At 42.1% G+C, this 21,155-nt stretch overlaps 2 protein-coding genes and 1 long non-coding RNA gene across 6 annotated transcripts in view; 2 read left to right on the plus strand and 1 right to left on the minus strand.

Annotated features, from left to right (window-relative positions):
* The window catches only part of Yipf1 (Yip1 domain family member 1), a 38,977-nt gene extending 31,462 nt beyond the window's left edge, over positions 1–7,515 (plus strand). For 2 of the 4 annotated variants that reach the window (XM_090334796.1, XM_090334794.1), the window contains exon 10: positions 2,186–2,274. The gene's annotated coding sequence lies outside the window, so the exon portion shown is untranslated. Of the gene's footprint in view, positions 1–2,185; positions 2,275–6,474 lie in introns of those variants that run through there. The other 2 variants (XR_016535945.1, XM_090334797.1) reach the window with 2 other exon arrangements.
* On the minus strand, positions 2,308–15,433 carry LOC150061800 (uncharacterized). Its single transcript, XR_016535946.1, has 3 exons — positions 15,180–15,433; positions 5,020–5,105; positions 2,308–2,394 (listed from the first exon to the last, which is right to left on the minus strand). It is a non-coding gene; the product is annotated as an uncharacterized LOC150061800 (long non-coding RNA).
* The window catches only part of Ndc1 (NDC1 transmembrane nucleoporin), a 50,097-nt gene continuing 44,007 nt past the window's right edge, over positions 15,066–21,155 (plus strand). Inside the window, exons 1-3 of the mRNA XM_090334798.1 lie at positions 15,066–15,447; positions 16,691–16,811; positions 20,728–20,829. Of these exons, the coding sequence (XP_090190924.1) occupies positions 15,082–15,447; positions 16,691–16,811; positions 20,728–20,829 (589 nt within the window). The 5' untranslated portion in view covers positions 15,066–15,081. The remainder of the gene's footprint in view (positions 15,448–16,690; positions 16,812–20,727; positions 20,830–21,155) is intronic.

Below are 21,155 nucleotides of genomic sequence, written 5' to 3' on the forward strand. Positions count from 1 at the left end.
AGCTGGGTGTGGTGGCTCACGAGCTGTATAATCCTAGCTACTCAGGACGCTGAGATCTGAGGATCTTGGTTCAAAGTCAGCCCAGCACTAAAGAACCTAAAGAATGTGAGACTCTTATCTCCAGTTAATCACCAGAAAACCAGAAGTGGCACTGTGGCTCAAGGGGTAGGACAGTAGCCCTGAGTTGAAGAATTCAGATAACACCCAGGTGCAGAGTTCAAGTCCCACAACCAACACCAACAACAAAAAAGAATTTTCTAAGTTCTAGAATAGCCTTTCTTGCCTACTTAGCAGTTTCCTATTGCTCCTTCTGGACCCACTGCAGACAGATACCTCTCCCTTTTTTTTTTTTTTTGGCTTTGAACTGTGATCCTCAGATCTCAGCCTCTTGCGTAGTACCCAGCTTCTCCTTTTTTTTTCAAGTAATATTCATTCCTTTGCATAGCTCTTGGTCTGGCGAGATTCATTCATATTTTCTGAAACTTTCTACACCATTAATTACTTAAGGGTAGCACCCAGCAGATAATCAAAGCAGGCTGGATTTTCAGGTAATAGTATGCATGTCACATGGTACTCAAAACTTCCCCGGACAAGTGATTTGGAAAGTGTGCAGATGTTCATTCATTGAGAATCTGCTCTGAGCTAAGTGCCAGAGTAGACAGTGATGATATGTCCTCACCTTCTCCACAGAAATCTTCAATAAAAGGCAAAAGATTTATATGATCTGAAGAGAAGTCCTCACCCTCGCCACATGAACTCCTCAATTTTATATTCTTATTATGTTTCGCCTTGACTAGAAGCCCTTATAAATTAAAGACAGCACTGTGGGAACTTCTGATTAGAATGCTAGACCAAGGTGGTGTCACTGGTCAGGTTCAGGGCAAAGAAAGGTACAGAGAAAAAAACCAGTGGTTGGCTCAGCCAAGATGAGAGCCATAGTGGCCAGAGTCAGGTCTAAGGCAAAGAAAAGGTAGAAACAATCTTCAAGAGACCAAGTGCTGGCTGATTGGGAAACACTAGACTAAGTTTGGCACAAAGGCCAGAGTCTTCTTACTTTTTACTCTCTGGCTTGAGTGCCAGAAATTCCCAACTTCTTCCCTGCAGGCCATCCATTAAAAGTTGGCAGCAGGAGAAGGAACTGTTCTGTCTTCAAATTCTTCTGTAGGCTGTGACATTCATTTGGAATAGACAACTAAAAGATGAAAGAAAAACAGTAGCTATTTATGAAAATATAATCTTTAGTGATTGCCTATGGGCTAGTTTCTCTCTACCATTATTTAACATTTCAGAAACCTGAGCTGGTATTTATTAGAATGGCTATTGGGGCTTTTACTCTGGCGAATTACAGCCTCAACCCTTCTGTAGTCAATTGTCACATAGACTTTTCTATCTATTTATTTATTTATATATTTGTCAGTCATATGGCTTGAACTTGGCCTGGGCGCTGTCCCTGAGCTTTTCAGCTCAAGGCTAACACCCTACCCCTTGAGCTACAGCACCACTGGTTAATTAGAGGTAAGAGTCTTTAGTGCCTGGGCTAGCTGGTTTTGAATCTCTATCCTCAGATCTCAGCCTCTTGAGTAGCTAGGATTACAGGCATGAGCCACCACACCCAGCTAGACTTTTATTTTTTTTGGCAGCTTTTCCCTTTCCCTGAGCCAGAAGACATGGGCAGGTAGCTCTTGCCCCAGCCTTAGCCTTCCCTTCATGGTGTGGTATAGGGTGGCTACTCAAGAGGCTGAGATCTGAGGATCAAGGTTCAAAGCCAGTCGGGGCACAAAAGGACCTGAGACTCTTATCTCCAATTAACCTCTAGAAAACTGGGAAGTGGGGCTTGGCTCAAGTGTAGGGTGGTAGCCTTAAGCTGAAGATCTCAAGGACAACATCCAGGGGTAGGATGGTAGCTTTGAGGTGAAGAGCTCAGGGACAGTGCTTAGGCTGAGGTCAAGCCCCATGACCATCTCCCCCCCCCCAAAAAAAGAAGATTGCTGTGTCCCTCGAACAGTAATTTCTACTAGGAGCACAGAAATCAGTATTCAACTCTCAATATTTGGGGGCTCAAGATCTGATGGCAGCACACAGCTCTGATGTAGACGTTGGGCCTTGAATCATCAAATACATTTTCCATTATTTTCGCTCCTCTGGGTAGGGGAGACTATCTTAAATACTACTTTTTGTTTTTCAGTGCTCCTTTTTGTGTGGGGCCTGTGGTTCTTCTGGGCGTGGCATCTACCACAGGAAGGCAGAACGGTCAGCCAGCAGCAGCAAGGAATTCACGTAGTGTTGTATTGGAGCCTCATCGCCTGTCTGACAAATGCAATTTAAGGGTGATCCAGTGGTGTAGCTCAGTGGTGGAGTGCTTGTGAAGGCTGGGTCCAAACTCTAGCTCCCCTCCTTTAAAGAGAAGGAAAAAAAAGCAAATTAAACATTGTTCAGCATATGTGTCTCTTAGGTTTTCTTTTCCACTATTGATTGCCACTGTAATTGCGCGGATGGAATGAATGTGAGGAAATGAGTTAGGCAGGCCCAGGTGGCCTCTCATTTGCTTCCCACAGACAGATGGCACAGCAAATAGAACTATTGTCACTTCTGCTATCTTTTCTCTGAATTGTGTCCAGATTACCCAGTGATCCTCCTTACTCCAAATGCTTGTCCTTCTAAAGTCATAGAACAGATTAATTGGGAACATGAAAATTAGTTTTTGTTAACCTGATATGGCGCACCTGAATCTCATGCTTACAAAATAATGTCTGTGTTAGCATTTTGTGAACTTGACCTCATTTTTTTCCCTTGCAGTTGTGTGTGTGTGTGTGTGTGTGTGTGTGTGTGTGTGTGTGTGTGCATGTGTGCCAGTACTGGAGCTTGCCTCACATTCTCATGTACTTCTTTTACTCCTGGCTGACCCTCTACCATTGAAACTACTTCTCCTCCTTGGCGTTTTGGTTGTTGATTGGAGAAAAGAGTTTTATGAACATTCTTGTCCAGGCTAGCTTCAAACTACAATCCTCAGATCTCAGCCTCCTGAGTTGTAAGGATTACTTGAGCTACTGATGTTCAGCTTCTTGAAGTTTTATTTATTTGTTTGTTTGTTTGTTTTTGCCAGTCCTGGGCTTGAGCTCATGGCTTGAGCACTGTCCTTGGACTTTCTCAAGGCTAGCACTCTACCAATTGAGCCTCAGCACCACTTCTGGTTTTTTGCTATGTATGTGGGGTACCGAGGAATCGAACCTGGGTCTTCGTGCATGCTAGGCAAGCACTCTACCACTAGGCCAAACTCCCGGCCCCCTTGAAGTTTTATTTTTTACATGAGAGGCTGCTGGGAATCTGATCTAATGTGCTAGCTGTTATGATATGTAGATTCTGCAAGTATAGAATCTCAGCATAAAAGAAATGTTCATTTTCGGACCCGGGAGTATGGCTGAGTGGCAAAGTGCTTAGCTAGCATTCATGAAGCCCTGGGTTTGATTCCTCAGTACCACATGTGCAGAAAAACCCTGAAGTGGTATTGTAGCTCTAGTGGTAGAGTGCTAGCCTTGAGAAAGCTCAAGGACAGTGCCCAGGCCCTGAGTTCAAGCCCCAGGACTGGTAAAAATAAATAAATGTCCATTTTCAACAGATTTAGAACATTCTTTAGAGTACTTTGGAGGCTTCAAACTGGCTAGAGTACATTATGGGAAGAAGCTAGTGACAAGGAGTGTCTTAAGCAAATGTGTGAGCTTAATACTACTGCTCCATGGAGCCCATGGCTGTCCTAGTAACTTTTGTCCCTTTGTATTTCTTCTCAGCAGTTCTTACCATGAAATTGTCATAATCTGATTCCAAGACCTCTGCTCTAGCAGTGTGGGTAGTATAGAACCTGACTCCAGGAGAAACCTGCCTATGATCTTTTAGACCTAACAAAGGCTTTACTTCAGAGGCATCATTAGGGCAATGAATCTAACTGCCGGTGGTTAGGTGCACAGCCAGTGCTTTGTGACTTCGCAGGGAGTTGCACTAAATGACTCAGTCCCACCTCATCCCTATCATCTGCATTTCTAGCCCAGATTCTCCCATTTGGAGGCCTCCTTGCCTATAGAGCAGTGAAGAGCCCTAGCTGTGACCTCTCAGGTGTCTGCAGAGACCAGTTTATCAAAAATGGAATGGGGAAAGGTCATCTTTAAAGACTTTTCTTTTTTCTTTTTTTTTTTAAATGTATCTATTGTAAAGGTGATGAACGGAGGGGTTATAGTTACATAAGTAATGAATTTCCTTCATTACTCTCCCTCTCTCCCCTCTCTTCTCTCTCACCCCTCCCTCCCTCCTTTCTCTCCCTCTCCCCTCCCCTCTCTCTTTCTTTTTTGTCCTGGGGCTTGAACTCAGGGCCTGAGCACTGTCCTTAGGCTTTCCCAAGGCTAACCCTCCTCTACCACTTGAGCCACACACACCACCACTTCTGGCTTTTTCTGTATGTGGGACTGAGGAATCAAAATCAGGGTTTCATGCATGCTAAGCAAGCATTCTACCACTAGGTCATGTACATTTTTTTTTTTTAATCACTATTACCCCTCCCTCATTTTCTTTCACTCACCCCCCTCTCCATTCCCCTGAAAGATGCTTTTCTTAGGCAGGTATGATGGGGCATACCTATAATACCAGCCCTGGGACATGAGTTTACTTGGGAGCAGAAACAGGATTTTTACTAGTTTGAGGCCAATGTGAGCCACAAAACAAGACTCTTCTTTAAAAAAAAAGAAAAAAGAAAAGAAACAAAACAGGAAGCAAACAACAGTATTCATTATTCAGTACCTTCAGTACCTTTTCCTCCCCTCTCTCCCTTTCTCCCCCCCCCCCCACTCCCAGTCCCTTGGCAGTGAGACAAGTGCAGTGACTTGCCTAGTTTGTATTCCTTGATGTAAAATGGAACATTAGCTGCAAGGTGCTTTTTTCACTTTAGCCTCTTGCTTCCTCCTTTTGTACTAAGCAATCTCAAGGCTTGTCTGTTACTTCCTTTTTACTTACCTTAATCAATTATTCTCATACCTGACTCTTAGTTCTCTCCAGCTCAGCTTTTTCACAGTACTGAAGTTTAAACTCTGTATCTTGTACTTGTTGCTTCCAGCTCAGCTCTTGACAGGAAGCAAAATTGAAAAGAGCAAAATGCATAAGCCAGTGGGTTGGGCCATCTTTTAATAAACTTTCTCCAAAGCCCAGTGTCTTCGTCTTATTTATCTTATTGGTCAGCTGTTTAATCACTTAGTTACCCTTAGTTGCAAGGGAGGCTAGAATATGCTCGTTAGCTTGACACACTGAAACCAGAATGAACCACACTGCTATTAAGTAGAGAGGGAAAGGAGAATAAGTTGTAGATAAGTCACTACAGTATTACATCTTAGAATCCCTACCTTTGGAAAAGCTAATGGATATTTTTTTAAAATTTATTTTGTTGGTTGACAAAAGGGATTGAGAGAAATGAACATGGGAAAAATGGAATGGCACTAGCATAGTTTTTGAAACTTTCATTCCATCCTGAGTACAGAGCAACTGGAATAGTAAAATAAGCCTTTGCACAGCATCCACAACTGAACTAGGTAAATTCAAGTAGATGGAGATTACTATCAACTCATAGACTTCAATGGGATATAGGTGTTTGGGGGGAAAGAAGCAGAGAGAAGCAGCAGGGTATCAGGGGAAGCTTAACATGAGAGATCCTCAAAAATAGCCAACAAGGAAATTCATTGGTCACTAGGAGAAAACTAGCAGTAATGAGGGTTTTCTATGTCCCAGTTTGCAGTCCATAAGGATAGGGGTTTAAAGAAGCGGATATAGACCAGATCCTATGAACTTTTTTTTTTCTTTTTTTTTTTTCCAGTTGAGGGGCTTGAACTCAGGGCCTGAGCACTGTCCTTGGACTTTTCTCAAGATTAGAGCTCTACCAATTGGGCCACAGCACCACTTTCAGCTTTTTTCTATGTATGTGGTACATACATAGGCAAGCACTCTACCACTAGGCTAAACTTCGGCCTGATCCTATGAACTTTTCCAACCATCAGAGGAGAGATTGCAGGAAACAATGTAATTCAGGAAGGTCAGAGATATTTGGGCCAAAGGAAAGAGAAATCTAAATGAGAGCTGAGGAGGGGAACAGACCCTGGGTATTTGAGAAAGTTCATCTCATGTGTGTGTGTGTGTGTGTGTGTGTGTGTGTGTGTGTGTGTGTGTGTGTACAAGGTATCACATTTGATAGGTAAACACTACCATTGGCCAAAACTTCCAATTCTTTTGTCTTTTTTGTTTTTCAAATAGGTCTCATGATTTTGCCAGGGCCAACCTTGGACTTTGAGCCTCCTACTGCTGTCTTTTGTGTAGCTGAAATTTTGTACCACCATACCTGGTCCTAAGGCCATATTTTTTAAGAACATTATGGAAACATTGAAAAAGAAACAGTAAACCATGAATTTAGAAAAGCTAACTGACTCGCCTTTTCCTCCTAAATAGGCAAGAAAGCTAATTCCATGTAAACTACAACAGAGAAGATTGCAGTCAGATCTCATGATCAGATAAGAAGAAAAATGAAGACAAGGATTGGAGTAACACCCCTCGTGGTGACTGAAGCATCCTACAAGCGTTCCCACAAAAGGGACAAAATGTATGAATGTTTGAGAAAAACCTAAAAGATATAAAAGAAAGGCACTAATCAGAATTATAAAACAAAACTTAGGTAATAAAACTGGGGAAAATAGGAAAGGGAAACTCATTTCACAAGTGAAGCCTGTTGTGGAAGAACTATCAGAGTGAATGCCTAGCAGCTGTACCTTTAGGATATCCATAGACAAGGAAATCTTACATTCCAGAATGAACAAAGAAAAATCACAGCACTCGAGAAAGTGGCAGAAGTAGAGGACAGGTGATCAAAGGTATGAGGTAGATGTCCCAAAGATGAAAACATTAATAAAATATTAATCATAGAAAACTATAAAAAATATTTTCCAGAAAAAGATGTAAGCCAGGCATAAACATGAGCTTGTAGTCTCAGTATTCAGAAGGCTGTAATGTGGGTTACATAGAGACTCCCCTCAGTGTTCCATAGAGACAAGACATACCTCAGATCTGGAGACATGAATACAGAAGATCAGCATAGAGAGATGTCCTAGTATACTAAGTGGATTTTAAAAGGAAGAAAATATTTGGGGCTCCCAATCTAAAGGCAAATTCATAGATAAGAAAAACAAAAACAGATGAGGAAGTAGCCTTGAGCTGTAGAGCTCAGGGACAGAGCCCAGGCCCAGAGTTCAAGTCCCACCATCAACAACAAAACAAAAACCAGATGAATGGAAGTAGAGCCATGACTCAGTGGTAGAGCTCTACCCTTGAGCAAAAAAAGCTCAATGACAGTATCCAGGCCTCCTGAGTTGAAGCTTTAGTACCAACAAACAAAAACCACAAAAAATATCCACTTAAGTTGTCATTAGACTTTGACAAGAGTGCTTTACATAGAAGACTAGTGATATATCTAGGATGCTCAGAAGAACATGTGAAGCTGGGCACGGTGGCTCATGCCTGTAATTCTAGTTACTCAGGCTACAGATCTGAGAATTGCAGTTCAAAGCTGGCCTGGGCACTAAAGTCAGTGAGACTCTTATCTCCAATTAACCACTTCAAATGGGAAGTGGGGCTGTGCTTCAAAGGGTAGGGTGGTACCCTTGAGCTGAAGAGCTCAGGGAGAGTGCCCAGGCCCGGAGTTCAAGCCCCATAACCAACAAAAAAAAAAAAAAAGAAAGAAAAGAAAATGTGAGCCAAGGAGTTTGCATCCAACCATCTGGTTTCCTAGGGTAAAGGGGAGAGACAGAACATTGTTGACATGAAAGAACAAAAAGAACACTCCCTGAGTTCAAACCCCAATGCCACCAAAGTGAAAAATAAGGAAGGGGCTATGTTTGAAGTCTGGATTACATTCTTTGCTTGTGTGGTATGAGTTTTCCTCTGGAAGTTCTATCTCTTCATTTGTTCCCTACCCCACCCCTGCCTGATCTCCAGAAAGCAAACAGTAGAGAACAGCTCCATCAGACAGCCAAGGAAGGCAGCCTGGTTCCTGAACCTGGACATCAGAGGGAGGAGGAGGAGCTGGGTCCTTTTCATTGATTAGTTGACCCTTTTACATTCTTCCCTTAGGCTTGGAGATATTTTATTTTTTTTATGACCCATAGTTATCCTGGGAAACACACGTGTTCTCCATGCCCAACAGGAAAAAATCATATGTTTTGAATTTATTTTTCTGCTTGATTCACCAAATACGCTTGCACAAGAGACATTATATTCCAAGGAGCTGTCTTTCAAAATAAATGTCATTTATTTTGCTTTTGCAAATGGCTAATCACATTATATTAAGAGTTAGCAGCCTTCTTTTAGAAAGATTGATTTTGAAACCAACCAGATGGGGAGAAAGGATTATGTGCCACCACAATCCATATATTTTTAAGGTCATAAAACATCAAACACTGTACAAGTGAAAATTTGGAATGAACACTTTGGAAAAAGGATAGCTTGTTAAAAAAATATTATGGCAAATTTGAAAACAATATTTTCGTCATCCTTATCTATATGGTTGGATAAGAAAGTGGTTTAAGATGAGGTCTGGGTTAGACGTTTGTTATTCTTTTATTTTGATGTCTTCTTCAAAGTTACTCAGTTTTTCTGATGGTAGTTGGTACTGTTATTTTGTATTGTGTAGACGTTTAAGTTTTAATTTTATTTTGAAGGAATAAAATGTTTTTTTTCAGCCTTCTAACATTTTTAAAATCTATTTCTGCATTCAGTCTTTCCTTAATTTAAATTTCAGATGTTGTTGTCCCGAGTAGGCACTTGATTGAGAGAATTTCTTCCATTCAGTCATTATTTTTGTCCATTTAATAAATAGTTATGGGCTTTTAACAATGTAATGGGTACACTGGAAACAATAATAAAGAAGAAATTGTTGCCCTGGTGAGGCTTTCTTACTGATGGGAAGTCAGATAATGAGAAACATGTTTAGAAAGTTCCAGAGGCTTTCTCAAGACCTCATGCTACAGAGCAGCACAGGACTTCCCCTAGCTTTGTTACCTCACTCCAAAGCCTGAATTCTTTCCAAGGCATGCCAGAAAACACGCAAGCAACATGTACTACAGCTTCTTATAAGATAGTGTCATTAATGTTGAGGAAACGCAAGTGCTGGAGTATACCAGATGATTGTGGACATTGTGTGTAATTGACAGCTACGGGGCACTGGCTCCTCAGTTCCTACCTGGCAGCCTTGGTGTGGCTCTGATAAACAGGGCACATCCTTTTGTAGCTCAGTATTTTGCATGTGGCCTCATAGCTCTGGTGCTGATTGGAGGCCTCCTGGGTTGTGGACAGTCACTCCTCTCTCTCCTCTGGTACTACAACCCTGTATTTTTTCTCCCTTTCTAACATGTTTCTTATCCATTCTCTGTATTAAATCTTTGATTAGACTTTGTCTAATACTGGTTAATTTCTTCCATTTAGTCACTATTTAATGCATTTAGTGAGCAGTTATGTACTTCTTTTTTTTTTTTTTTTTTGGCCAGTCCTGGGCTTGAGCTCAGGGCCTGAGCACTGTCCCTGGATTTTCTCAAGGCTAAAGCTCTACCACTCGAGCCTCAGCACCACTTCTGGCTTTTTTCTATGTATGTGGTACTGAGGAATCGAACCCGGGTCTTCATGCATGCTAGGCAAGCACTCTACCACTAGGCCAAACTCCCAGCCCAGTTATGTACTTCTTACTAAAGTTATGGGCCCTTTGAAAATAATGATAAACAAGACAAAAATCTCTGCCCTTGTGAAGTTGGTATATCACTGAGAATTCATTATAAAAGATGATTTAACATGGGCCGGAGTTTGGCCTAGTGGTAGAGTGCTTGCCTAGCATGCATGAAGGCCCAGGTTCGATTCCTTGGTACCACATACATAGAAAAAAGCCAGAAGTGGTGCTGAGTCTCAAGTGGTAGAGCTCTAGCCTTGAGAAAGCCCAAGGACAGTACTCAGGCCCTGAGCTCAAGTCCAGGACTGGCCAAAAAAAAAAAAAAAGATGATTTAACAGTATGATAAGCAAAGTAACACTACATTTCCTAAGTGAAATTAGTAGGCCATACTTTTTTGAAGTTAGATATACATCCTCGCTTCTTCCACAGTCAGATTCTAAATCAGGGTGGCCTGAGGGCAGTATAAGGCCAGCTAAATGATTTAATTCATGATGGGACAGATACAAAGGCTTCTCATCAGCCATTGGCTGCTTAAGATTGTCTCCCTATGATGACAGTTTTATATGCCTAGAGAATGATGCTATGATTATCCAAATGGCCTTGGCAGAAAAAAAAAATTTCCCTGTCTCTGGAAGGAATAGAGGAGTGTCTAAAGCTGTGGTTACATTTCCCAATACAAAACTGCCACTCCGGGCCAGGAGTTTGGCCTAGTGGTAGAGTGCTTGCCCAGCATGCACGAAGACCCGGGTTCGATTCCTCGGTACCACATACATAGCAAAAAGCCAGAAGTGGTGCTGAGGCTCAAGTGGTGGTAGAGTGCTAGCCTTGAGAAAGTCCAAGGACAGTGCTCAGGCCCTGAGCCCAAGCCCAGGGCTGGCAACCCCCCCCAAAAAAAAACAAAAAACAAAAAACCTGCCACACCGTTATTGCTACTATCTGTTTGCCACAGCATTATTTTATTATTAGGGTGTTTTTTGTTTGTTTTGATTGGTCACGGGTCTTGAACTCTGGGCCTGGGTGCTGTCCCTGAGCTCTTCAGCTTAAGGCTATCCTTCTACCACTATTTTATTATTTAATACATGCTCTTCATTTGTTAACTGTTAGAAGTTTACTGTGCTAATTTTGTGAATCTGATTGCATATAGGAAGCATCCAGGCTTACTCTTTAGTATGTGTCCTTATCTAGTGTCATAAATTCTCTTCTCTGTTTAATTTTTATTGTTGGTTGTGGGGCTTGAACTCAGGGCCTGGGTGTTATCCCTAAGCTCTTTTGGCTCTACCACTTTTAGCCACAGCAACACTTGCAAAATTTTCTGGTGCTAATTGGAGATGAGACTCTCATGACTATGATGCTTAGGATAGCTTTGAACTGCAATTTTTAGATCTGAGCCACCAGCACTGGACTCTTTTCTCTATTTTAAATTATCTTTTAAAAATCTATATTCCTCCCATGCTCATGGGTAGGGAGAACCAATATAGTGAAAATAGCCATACTACCAAAATTGATAAACAAATTCAATGCAATCCCCATCAAAATCCCAAAGACATTCTTTACTGAAATAGAAGGTATAATCCAAAGATTCATATGGAACAAAAGAAGACCTAGAATAGCCAAAACAATTCTAGTTAAAAGAGCAATGCAGGTGGTATTGCGATACCAGACTTCAAACTCTACTATAGAGCCATAATAACAAAGCAGCATGGTATTGGCAAAAAAAAAAAAAGGCCAGAAGATGAATGGAACAGAATAGAAGATCCAGAAATAGAACCACATATCTATAGTCAACTTGTATTTGACAAAGGAGCCAAAGATATACAGTGGAACAAACACAGCCTATTCAATTATTGGTGCTGGCAAAACTGGGCAGCCACATGCAGAAAACTAAAAATTGACCCTTGCCTTTCGCCATGCACAAGCATTAACTCAAAATGGATCAAAGACCTCAATATCAGACCTGAAACCTTGAAACTACTATAAGATAGAGTAGGAGAGACACTGGCATAGGCAAAAACTTTCTGAACAGAATCCCAGGGTCACAACAGATTGGAGAGAGGCTTGATAAATGGGGACTACCTAAAAAAAAAGTTTCTGCACAGATAAAAGCATAGCTACTAGAGTAGAAAGACAGCCAATCAACTGGGAAAAGATATTTACCAATAATACATCAGGCAAATGCTTAATGTCCAGTATCTACAGGGAACTCAAGAAACTAATCCACCCCAAACCCAACAAACCAATCCTAAATGGGCAAGGGAACTAAAGAGAGACTTATCAAAAGAAGAGGTTAAAATGTCAGAAAAGCATATGAGAAAATGCTCATCATTCATGATCATAAAGGAAATGCAAATAAAAACAACCCTAAGATACCACCTTACCCCAATCTGAATGTCCAAGATTCTGAACTCAGACAATGACAGATGCTGGCAGGGTTGTAGAGAAAAAGGTACCCTACTGTATTGCTGGTGGGAATGTAAACAAGTTCAGCTACTCTGGAAAACAGTGTGGAGGTTCCTTAAAGAACTGAAAATAGGGCTGGGAGTTTGGCCTAGTGGTAGAGTGCTTGCCTAGCATGCACGAAGACCCGGGTTCGATTCCTTGGTACCACATACTTAGAAAAAGCCAGAAGTGGTGCTGAGGCTCAAGTGGTAGAGTTCTAGCCTTGAGAAAAATCCAAGGACAGTGCTCAGTCCTCAGGCCCTGAGCTTAAGCTCAGGACTGGCAAAAAAAAAAAAAAAAAAAAAAACAAAACTGAAAATAGACCTTCCCTAGACCCTCCCATACCACTTCTGGGCATCTATCCTGAACATCATAACCCAGGATATGATAAGGACACCTGCTCAGCTATGTTCATCTCTGCAGTATTCATGATAGCCAAGCGATGGAAACAATCCAGATGCCCTAATGCAGATGAATGGATACAAAAAATGTATATATAAAATGGAATTCTACATAGCCAACAGACAAGATAAAATAATGGCATTTGCAGGGAAGAGGATGAATCTACAGAGAATCATGTTGAGTTGTTGAGTGAGATAAGTCAAGACCAAAGGAACAAAAGGTGCATGGTATCCTTAATATGTGGTTATTAGATCCAAACAGTACAAGAGCGAGGACTCAATTTTTGTATACCCAATGGTATGGACATGGTATTGGAGATAAACACAACTACATAGACATAAAAACCTATGACTCTATAGACATAATGTCTTATTACATAGTTTAATATGTATCTATGATATACAAATCCTCAGCCTAATTTTGATTATGTGCTAAATACTAAGTGCCAGTGATTGTATATAGAGTTTCCCTTCTTGAATACTTGTTTGTTAAACGTCATTTGAAATATGATGTAGAAATCAATGTTAATAAATTTTTAAAAATCTATATTCCTGAGAAGTTGTGTAAGAGTTTTGTGATTTGTTGAACCTTGCCTGATGAACACCTTCTTCCAGGGCAAACCAACCTCTGGGCCTGGGAGCTGTCCCTGAGCTCTTCAGCTGAAGGCTTCTAACCTAGCTCTTGAGCCACAGTGCCACTTCTGTTTTTTTGGTGATTAATTGAAAATAAGAGTGTCATGGACTTTTTAGTGCCTGGGCTGGTTTTGACCCACGATCCTCAGATCTCAGCCTCCTGAGTAGCTAGGATTTCAGGTGTGAGCCACCGTGCCCTGCCCAAACTTAATTTGTGTGATGCTTTTGTTTTTTTTTTTGTATTTTTTTACCTTTTAGAAAATTGATAAAGCAAGTATATATTATTAATTAGTTAATTATTTTGCCAGTCTTGGGGCTTGAACTCAGGGCCTGAGCACTGTCCTTGGGATTTTTCAAGGTTAGCACTCTACCATTTGAGCACCACTTCAGTTTTTTTTTTTTTTTTTTGTACGTGGTACTAAGGAATGGAACCCAGGACTTCCTGCATGGTAAGCAGGCACTCTACCACTAGGCCACACTCACAGCCTCATATTTTTACTTTAAAATGAAAACAAGAGTATGATACAGGACGATGATACAGTTTAAGTGATAGAGGGTCTGCTTTGTAAGCACAGGGTCCTGAGTTGAAACCCCAATACTTCTCCCCCACCCCCCAGAAAACATTAATGTGGCCTAGTGGTAAGAGTGCTTGCCTAGCATGCATGAAGACCTGGGTTTGATTCCTTAGTACCACATCTACAGACAAAGATGAAAGCGGTGCTGTGGTTCAGGTGGTAGAGCTCTAGCCTTGAGAAAGCCAAGGACAGTGCCCAGGCCCTGAGCTCAAGCTCCAAGACTGGCAGAAAAAATTAGGAATATGATATAGCCTTGTATGCTGTTGCATATTTGTGATCTTATCCCTTGGGAGGCCTCTTCACTGAGGCTGGTGGTGGTGAATTCGAGACCAGCTGGCCTACCTTGACTGCAAAACAAAACAAAAAATGGGCTGGTGGAATGGCTTAGTGGTAGAGCACTTCCCTAACAAGCGTAAGATCAATCCTAAGTTCAAACCAAGGCCAAAACAACAAAAAGAATAGGGTAAGTGCTGTAAAAGCAAAGATGGCTTAAGTAATATATAATTCTCTTTCTTTCAGGAAGTAGAAGCAGGCAGCTCAGGACTGGTAGAGCTGCTCCTGATAATCAAGTGACCTTTAAGCTCAATCAAACATATTTCGGTCGTGACCCAGTTCCTGTGCTCCAACGTGTAACAGTCATACTCCAACTACCACATCAGGCACTGTTCTTTCCCTCCATCCTTTTGTTTTGGTCAGACATGGGACTTCACCTCTGGGCCTGGGCTCTGTCCCCGAGCGCTTCAGCTCAAGGCTACAGTCCTACCCCTCGAACCATAGCCCCACCTCCTGTTTTCTGGTGATCAATTGGAGATAAGAGTCTCACGGGCTTTATAGTGCTTGGGCTGGTTTTGAACCATGATCCTCAGATCAGCTCCTCGGCCTCCCGAGTAGCTAGGATTTCACTCCATACTTAAGATGAAAGATTTCAGTAATATTATTGAGAAGAATTGTTAAGAGGGTCACAAAATCCTTCGATTTCACTCGGGAGCTAATGTATTATTGAGAAATGAGGCCTAATCTCTTGAAGTGCAGAATTCCAATCCATTCACTGGGTTGCTAGTATCCGCTTTGTAAGAGACTCGGAATCCCAGCATGCCCCGAGGCACCTCCCGGAAGACTCCAATTCCCAGCATGCTCTACTTTGAAAATCTGAGTCCCAGAATGCAACGTTCCTCCTCCTCCTCCTTCTCCTCTTCCTTTCCCTTCTCCCCTCTTCCTCCTCCCCCTTTTTCTCCTCCCCCTCTTTTTCCTCCTCCTCCTCCTGCTTGTTCCCTAGGGCCTATCGAGACTACAGTTCCCAGCATGCAGCACCGCCGCCCTTTGTTTCTGGCGCCCCAGTGGACCCTGCTTCGGAGGGACCTTTTGGACCCCAGAGGACGGTTCACGGGGCCACAGCCCACCTTAGGGAGCATGAATGTCGGGCAGTTAAGGCCTGTTGAGCTGGTCCCGACGAAGCCTCGAAGGCTTGGCTTGGGGTCCGGGCCGCAGTTTTCTCAGGCAATGTTTCAGGCATCCCCGACGGGGTCCTCTGGGGGCCTTCCTGCCTTTGAACTGCGGTGGCGGGCGGGCGCTCCGTCGTCCTCACGCCCCAGATTCGGGGCCGCCATCCCCATGGCCGTGGCTGCGAGCGGGCCCTGCGCCGGCGGGCCGCGGGACATTCTGTGGCGCGTGAGTGCGGCGCTCTGCTGCGCGGGCGGCCGCGGACGGCGCGTGCGCGCGGGCGGGGCGGGGCGCCGCCGGCGGCGGGTGGAGAGAGGCGCCTGGGGCGCCCGAGTGCGGGGCTGCGGGCTGGCGTCTGCCGCGACGAGTGCTGGTCGTGGGAGGGATGGCCGGAGTCGCAGTTGGGGGGCCGAGGGTTTTAAGCCGAGGGAGTTTATTCACATGCAAACATAAATAAAGTAGCAGGGGGCCGGGAGTTTGGCCTAGTGGTTAAAGTGCTTGCCTAGCATGCACCAAGACCCGGGTTCGATTCCTCGGTACCACATACATAGAAAAAAGCCGGAAGTGGTGCTGAGGCTCAAGTGGTGGAGCTCTAGCCTTGAGAAAGTCCAAGGACAGTGCTCAGGCCCTGAGCTCAAGCCCAGGACTGGCAAAACAAACCAAAAAAACAAGTCAGCTCCTTGAGATAAAAAGTGGGAGGGGGACTGCCCTGCTTTGGAAAGGGTGTGGTGGGTTGAGGAGCAGCGAAGGAGGGCAGACCGTCCTACGAAGTCCCTGGGCCTGAGCTGAGGCGACCCCTAAGGTGAACCCTTTTTTCTTTGGAGGTTAGAGCAAGAGGAGGAAGTATACTACTGCTCCGGGGTGTTGTCATCTCCCTTATCCTAAGCCAAAACTTCTGGGCCTTCTTGATTCTTCACTGCCCAAGCGTCTACATTTTGTTCCTTTTTCTTTTCCCGTGGCCCCGGCTTTGTCCAGACAGTGCAGTCTCCAACCCGAGTTGTTTTGGTGAACTGCTGAGTCCTCTTTGAATCAAATCCCCTCTGCTCCATTGTCCTTCCAGGTACCCTTGCAGTAAACTTGTCGATGTTTTATCTTCCAGAACATACACCCAATAAGTTCCTTTCAAGCTTAAGGTCCCTCAGTATCTCTTCCTGTATTTACTCATCAGTGCATCTTTTGTTGAGGCTTTATGCTAGGCTTAGTCAGCCATGTGAGTATAGTGCTTAACAATGATAGTTGCCCAATGAGGGGTACATATTGTAGTTCTGTAAAGGTATGTACAACATTTAGGTATTTCAGTTATTAACTATGCCCAGAATATTACTGTAAAATGTAGTTATACAACGAAGAGTGATCTCACCCTGATTCTGTTCACTGATATTGTTAAGTTCTGTAGGGTATGAGACAGACTTTGCATAACAAATCATTTAACTGACTTCACGATTGAAGGATTTTGTTTGTTTCATTTTAGGTTTTGGGCTGGAGAATAGTAGCAAGTATTGTTTGGTCAGTGTTGCTTCTGCCCATCTGTACCACAGTCTTCATAATCTTCAACAGCTTTGATCTAGTTCATCCTATACAATGGCTAACAGGTAATGATTTTTAACTTATTGAAAACAGATTTAAAGGTCTAATTCTTGACATAAAAGTTGAGTTATAAGAAGTGATGGTGTGGTTCAAGTGGTAAAATACGAGCTTTGAGTGAAATAGACAAATAAGGGTGTAAACCCTTGAATTCAAGCTCCAGTACCAGACACACACACACAAGCCCCAGTACCCCCCCACATGTTGAATTATGTTTCAAGTAATTAAAAATTATTATTTTGAAGTATTTTACAAAGGATTGCCAATTGGCCTGACAGTTTATAGTAATACTGCATCTTTTTTTTTTTTTTTTTTTTTTTTGCCAGTCCTGGGCTTGAGCTCAGGGCCTGAGCACTGTCCTTGGACTTTCTCAAGGCTAGAGCTCTACCACTTGAGCCTCAGCACCACTTCCGACTTTTTTCTATGTATGTGGTACCGAGGAATCGAACCCGGGTCTTCATGCATGCTAGGCAAGCACTTTAACCACTAGGCCAAACTCCCGGCCCCGTAATACTGCATCTTGATCTGTATTTCTCTTTCCATCATTCTCCCCTATCCCTCCCAATCCATCAAATGACTTTTTTTTTTTAAGTGGGACTGCATTAAACTGCAGAGCTTTTTTTTTTAAAAAGAATTTATTAATGTTGATTTTTACATCATATTTTAAATGACAAGTTTAACAAGTGTTCAAGGAGGGAATCTCTATTTACAATCACTGGGACTTAGTATTTTTTTTGCCAGTCCTGGGCTTGAGCTCCATGCCTGAGCACTGCCCTTGGACTTTCTCAAGGCTAGAGCTCTACAACTTGAGCCTCAGCACCACTTCCAGCTTTTTTCTATGTATGTGGTACCGAGGAATCAAACCTGGGTCTTCGTGCATGCTAGGCAAGCACTCTACCACTAGGCCAAACTCTCGGCCCCAGGACTTAGTATTTAGAACTTAATCAAAATTAGGCTAAGGGTTTGTATGTCATAGAAACATATTAATTTAAGAAATAAAACATTATGTCTATAGAGTCATAGGTTTTTATGTCTATATAGTTATGTTTATATTTCCATTACCATGTCCATAGCTTTGGGTATGCAGTTCTTGAGTCCTAGCTCTTGTACTCTTTGCATTTAATAGCCACATATTAAGGATACCATGCGCCTTTTGATCCTTAGGTCTTTACTTATCTCACTCAACATGATTCGCTCTAGATTTATTCACTTCCCTGCGAATGCCATTATCATCAAATGACTTTTTAAAGTTACTACCTATATTAATATATTAAACATTCACTTTGAGATAAATTTAAGGCATTCCCTGCATAACACAAACCACCTCTTTATTGTAGAATAAAACTGCTCAGCTTATTAGAGACTATATATGATGACAGAGACCAAAAGACTGTTAGAAGAGCACATACATGAAAAGCTAATATTTGTCTTTCCTTTGGACAGCTTTGTCAATATTGTATTTTAAGAAGAAGATTTGTTCCTGTGACCTGTTTAAAATTGTGGCTAGAAACGGTCACGTGTATTTAAAAAAAAAGTCTAAAGCATACTTTATTTCTATATTACTGCTAGTAATACAGGATGGTCATATTGGAAAGGAAGAAACAATGACTAGGAAAGGTAGACTTAAATGCAGTAATTGATGAGCAAGAAAAGGCTGAGGCAGATCAAAATGTTTCTTAGAATCTTTGGAGATAAAAGGGTCCTTAAAACATAACTTGTTTTGTATAAAATAGTAGTTATTGGTTATTTTTCATCTACTGTATGCTATACTACATAAGTTGCTTATGTATATCCCTTCTTCACTATAATCCTGTTTAATAAGAGGTATCATTTCTACTTGAGAGACGCAGCTAATAACTACAGTGTTAGTACTAGTCTCAGAGACAGATCATATTCTGTTTATCTCTCAGTGCCACACTAGAACTAAAAAAATAAAGTCGGGCAACTGGTGATTCAACAACTATAATCCTAGCTTCTCAAGAGGCTGAGATCTCAGGATTGTTTGTTATTGCCAATGTGGGCAGAAAAGTCTGTGAGACTCTTATCTCCAATTCCCCACCAGAAAACAAAGTGGAGCTAGCTATAGCTCAAAGTGGTAGCTGCTATCCTTGGGCAGAAAAGCTCAGGGACAGTGTCCAGGCCCTGAGTTCAAGCCCCACATATTTAAAAAAAAAAAAAAAGGAATTAAAAGAGAAGCTGATTAAAAAAATAAAATGGAAAAGAGAAAGAGAAACTGGTCACTGGTAGCTCATGCCTGTAATCCTAGCGACTCAAAAGGCTGAGATCTGATAATTGCAATTTGAAGCTAGCCTAAAGCTAGTAAGAAAGTTTAGAAGATTTTTATCTTCAATTAACCAACTAAAAATTGGAAGTGGAGCTGTGGCCCAAAGTGGTAGAGTGCTAGCCTTGAGCAAAAAGTTAGAATTACTGGCATGTGCCACTGGTGCCCAACTTCAATTTTTCAATTCCAGTGTGGTACTGTGGATAAATGTTGCTACAGTAGGATTTGTAGTCTGAAAAGTCTTGCCTATGAGTAAGAAAGACAAATACTTTTTACATCCTTTCCCCCATCTCCCAACAATGTACTTCTTTTGCTGTTACATGTTGGAACACAGGACCTTGTGCTAGTAGGCAAGTGTTCTACCACCTCAGCCATACCACCAATAAGCAGTCAGAAGCTTTACCTTGTTGCCTTTGAAGATACTGTGGGTAAAGAATAGTCTTTGTTGTTGTTGACGATGTATATAGCTTCCTTCATTCTCTTCCTCCTTCGCTTCCTCCCCTCTTAACTGTCACCAGTATTTGAACTTAAGATCCCTTGCTTGCATCAATTCAGGACCTCTTACTTGTTTGGCAGTTTCAAGGACTTTTCTGCCAGGCTGGCTTTGGACCATAAGCTTCCTGATCTCAGGCTTTCTTTTTTTTTTTTTGCCAGTCCTGGGGCATGAACTCAGAGCCTGGACACTACCCTTGGACAATTTTTGCTCAAGGCTAGCACTCTGCCACTTGAATCACAGCACCACTTCGGTTTTTTCTTCTTCTTTTTCTTCTTTTTTGTTTCTTTCTTTCTTTTTTCTTTTTTTTTTTCTTTTGGTGGGTTAAGGGGCTTGAACTCTGGACCTGCATGCAGTCCCTGAGCTCTTCAGCTCAAGGCTACCACCCTACCCCTTGAGCCGCAGCACCACTTCTTGTTTTCTAGTGGTTAATCGGAGATAAGTCTCACAGTCTTTAGTGCACTTCTGGCTTTTTCTGTGTATATGGTACTAAGGAGTTGAACCTGGGTCTTTGTGCATGCTAGGCAAAGACTATCACTAGGCCAGACTCCCGGTCCAATTCTCCTTTTTTTTGGTGATGCTCCTGATGCTTGAACTCAGGACTTGGAGCTGTTCTTGAGCTTTTTTCAGCTCATGGGTAGCACTTGAGCAACAACTCCACTTTTTCATGCTTAATTGAGGATAAGAGTCTCACAGACTTTCCTGCTCAAGCCAGCTTTGAATCCTAATTCTCAGATCTCAGCCTCCTGAATAGCTAGGATTACAGGCATGAGCCACTGGTGCCCAGCAAAATAGCTTTTTTTTTTTTTTTTTTTTAAACTGTGGGGCTTGCACTCCGGGCCTGGAGTTGTCCCTGAGCTCTTCAGCACAAGGCAAATGCTCTACTGCTTGAGCCACAGCTTCATTTCTGGTTTTCTGGTGGTTAATTGGAGATTAGATGGACTTTTTGAGCCTGGCTGGTTTTGAACCATGATCCTCAGATCTCATCCCCCTGAATAGCTAGGATTACAGGCCTGGGTCATCAGCACCCAGCAAAATAACTTTTAAAGTTAAAATTATAATTATAATTCACAGTAATTTTATATTGCAGTGTACTGAATGTGACTATGCGATGAATAAACTTCACTATTTTTTTTCTCTTGTCTTCTAGATTCTATTGATGATCTGTATAGTTCGTATGTGATCTTTTATCTCCTGCTGCTGTCAGTGGTAATAGTAATAATAAGTATTTTCAATGTGGAGTTCTATGCAGGTGGGTTTTCAAGTTTGAACCTTTAAAAAGTCTGAATTTATTTTACTAAGGATAAACTTAGTGCAGTTTATATTTAAATGTGCACAACGTGTTGATTTTTTTTTTTTTTTTTTTTTTTTTTTTTTTTTTTTTGCCAGTCCTGGGCTTGAGCTCAGGGTCTGAGCACTATCCTTGAACTTTCTCAAGGCCAGAGCTCTACCACTTGAGCCTCAACTTGGCTTTTTTCTATGTATGTTGTACCAAGGAATGGAACCTGGGTCTTCGTGCATGCTAGGCAAGCACTCTACCACTAGGCCAAACTCCTGGCCCCGTGTTGAGTTTTTGTG

Source organism: Megascapheus bottae, chromosome 6 (genome assembly GCF_031878675.1).
Source record: "Megascapheus bottae isolate mThoBot1 chromosome 6, mThoBot2.hap1, whole genome shotgun sequence".
In the NCBI taxonomy this organism is placed as follows: Eukaryota; Metazoa; Chordata; class Mammalia; order Rodentia; family Geomyidae; genus Megascapheus; species Megascapheus bottae.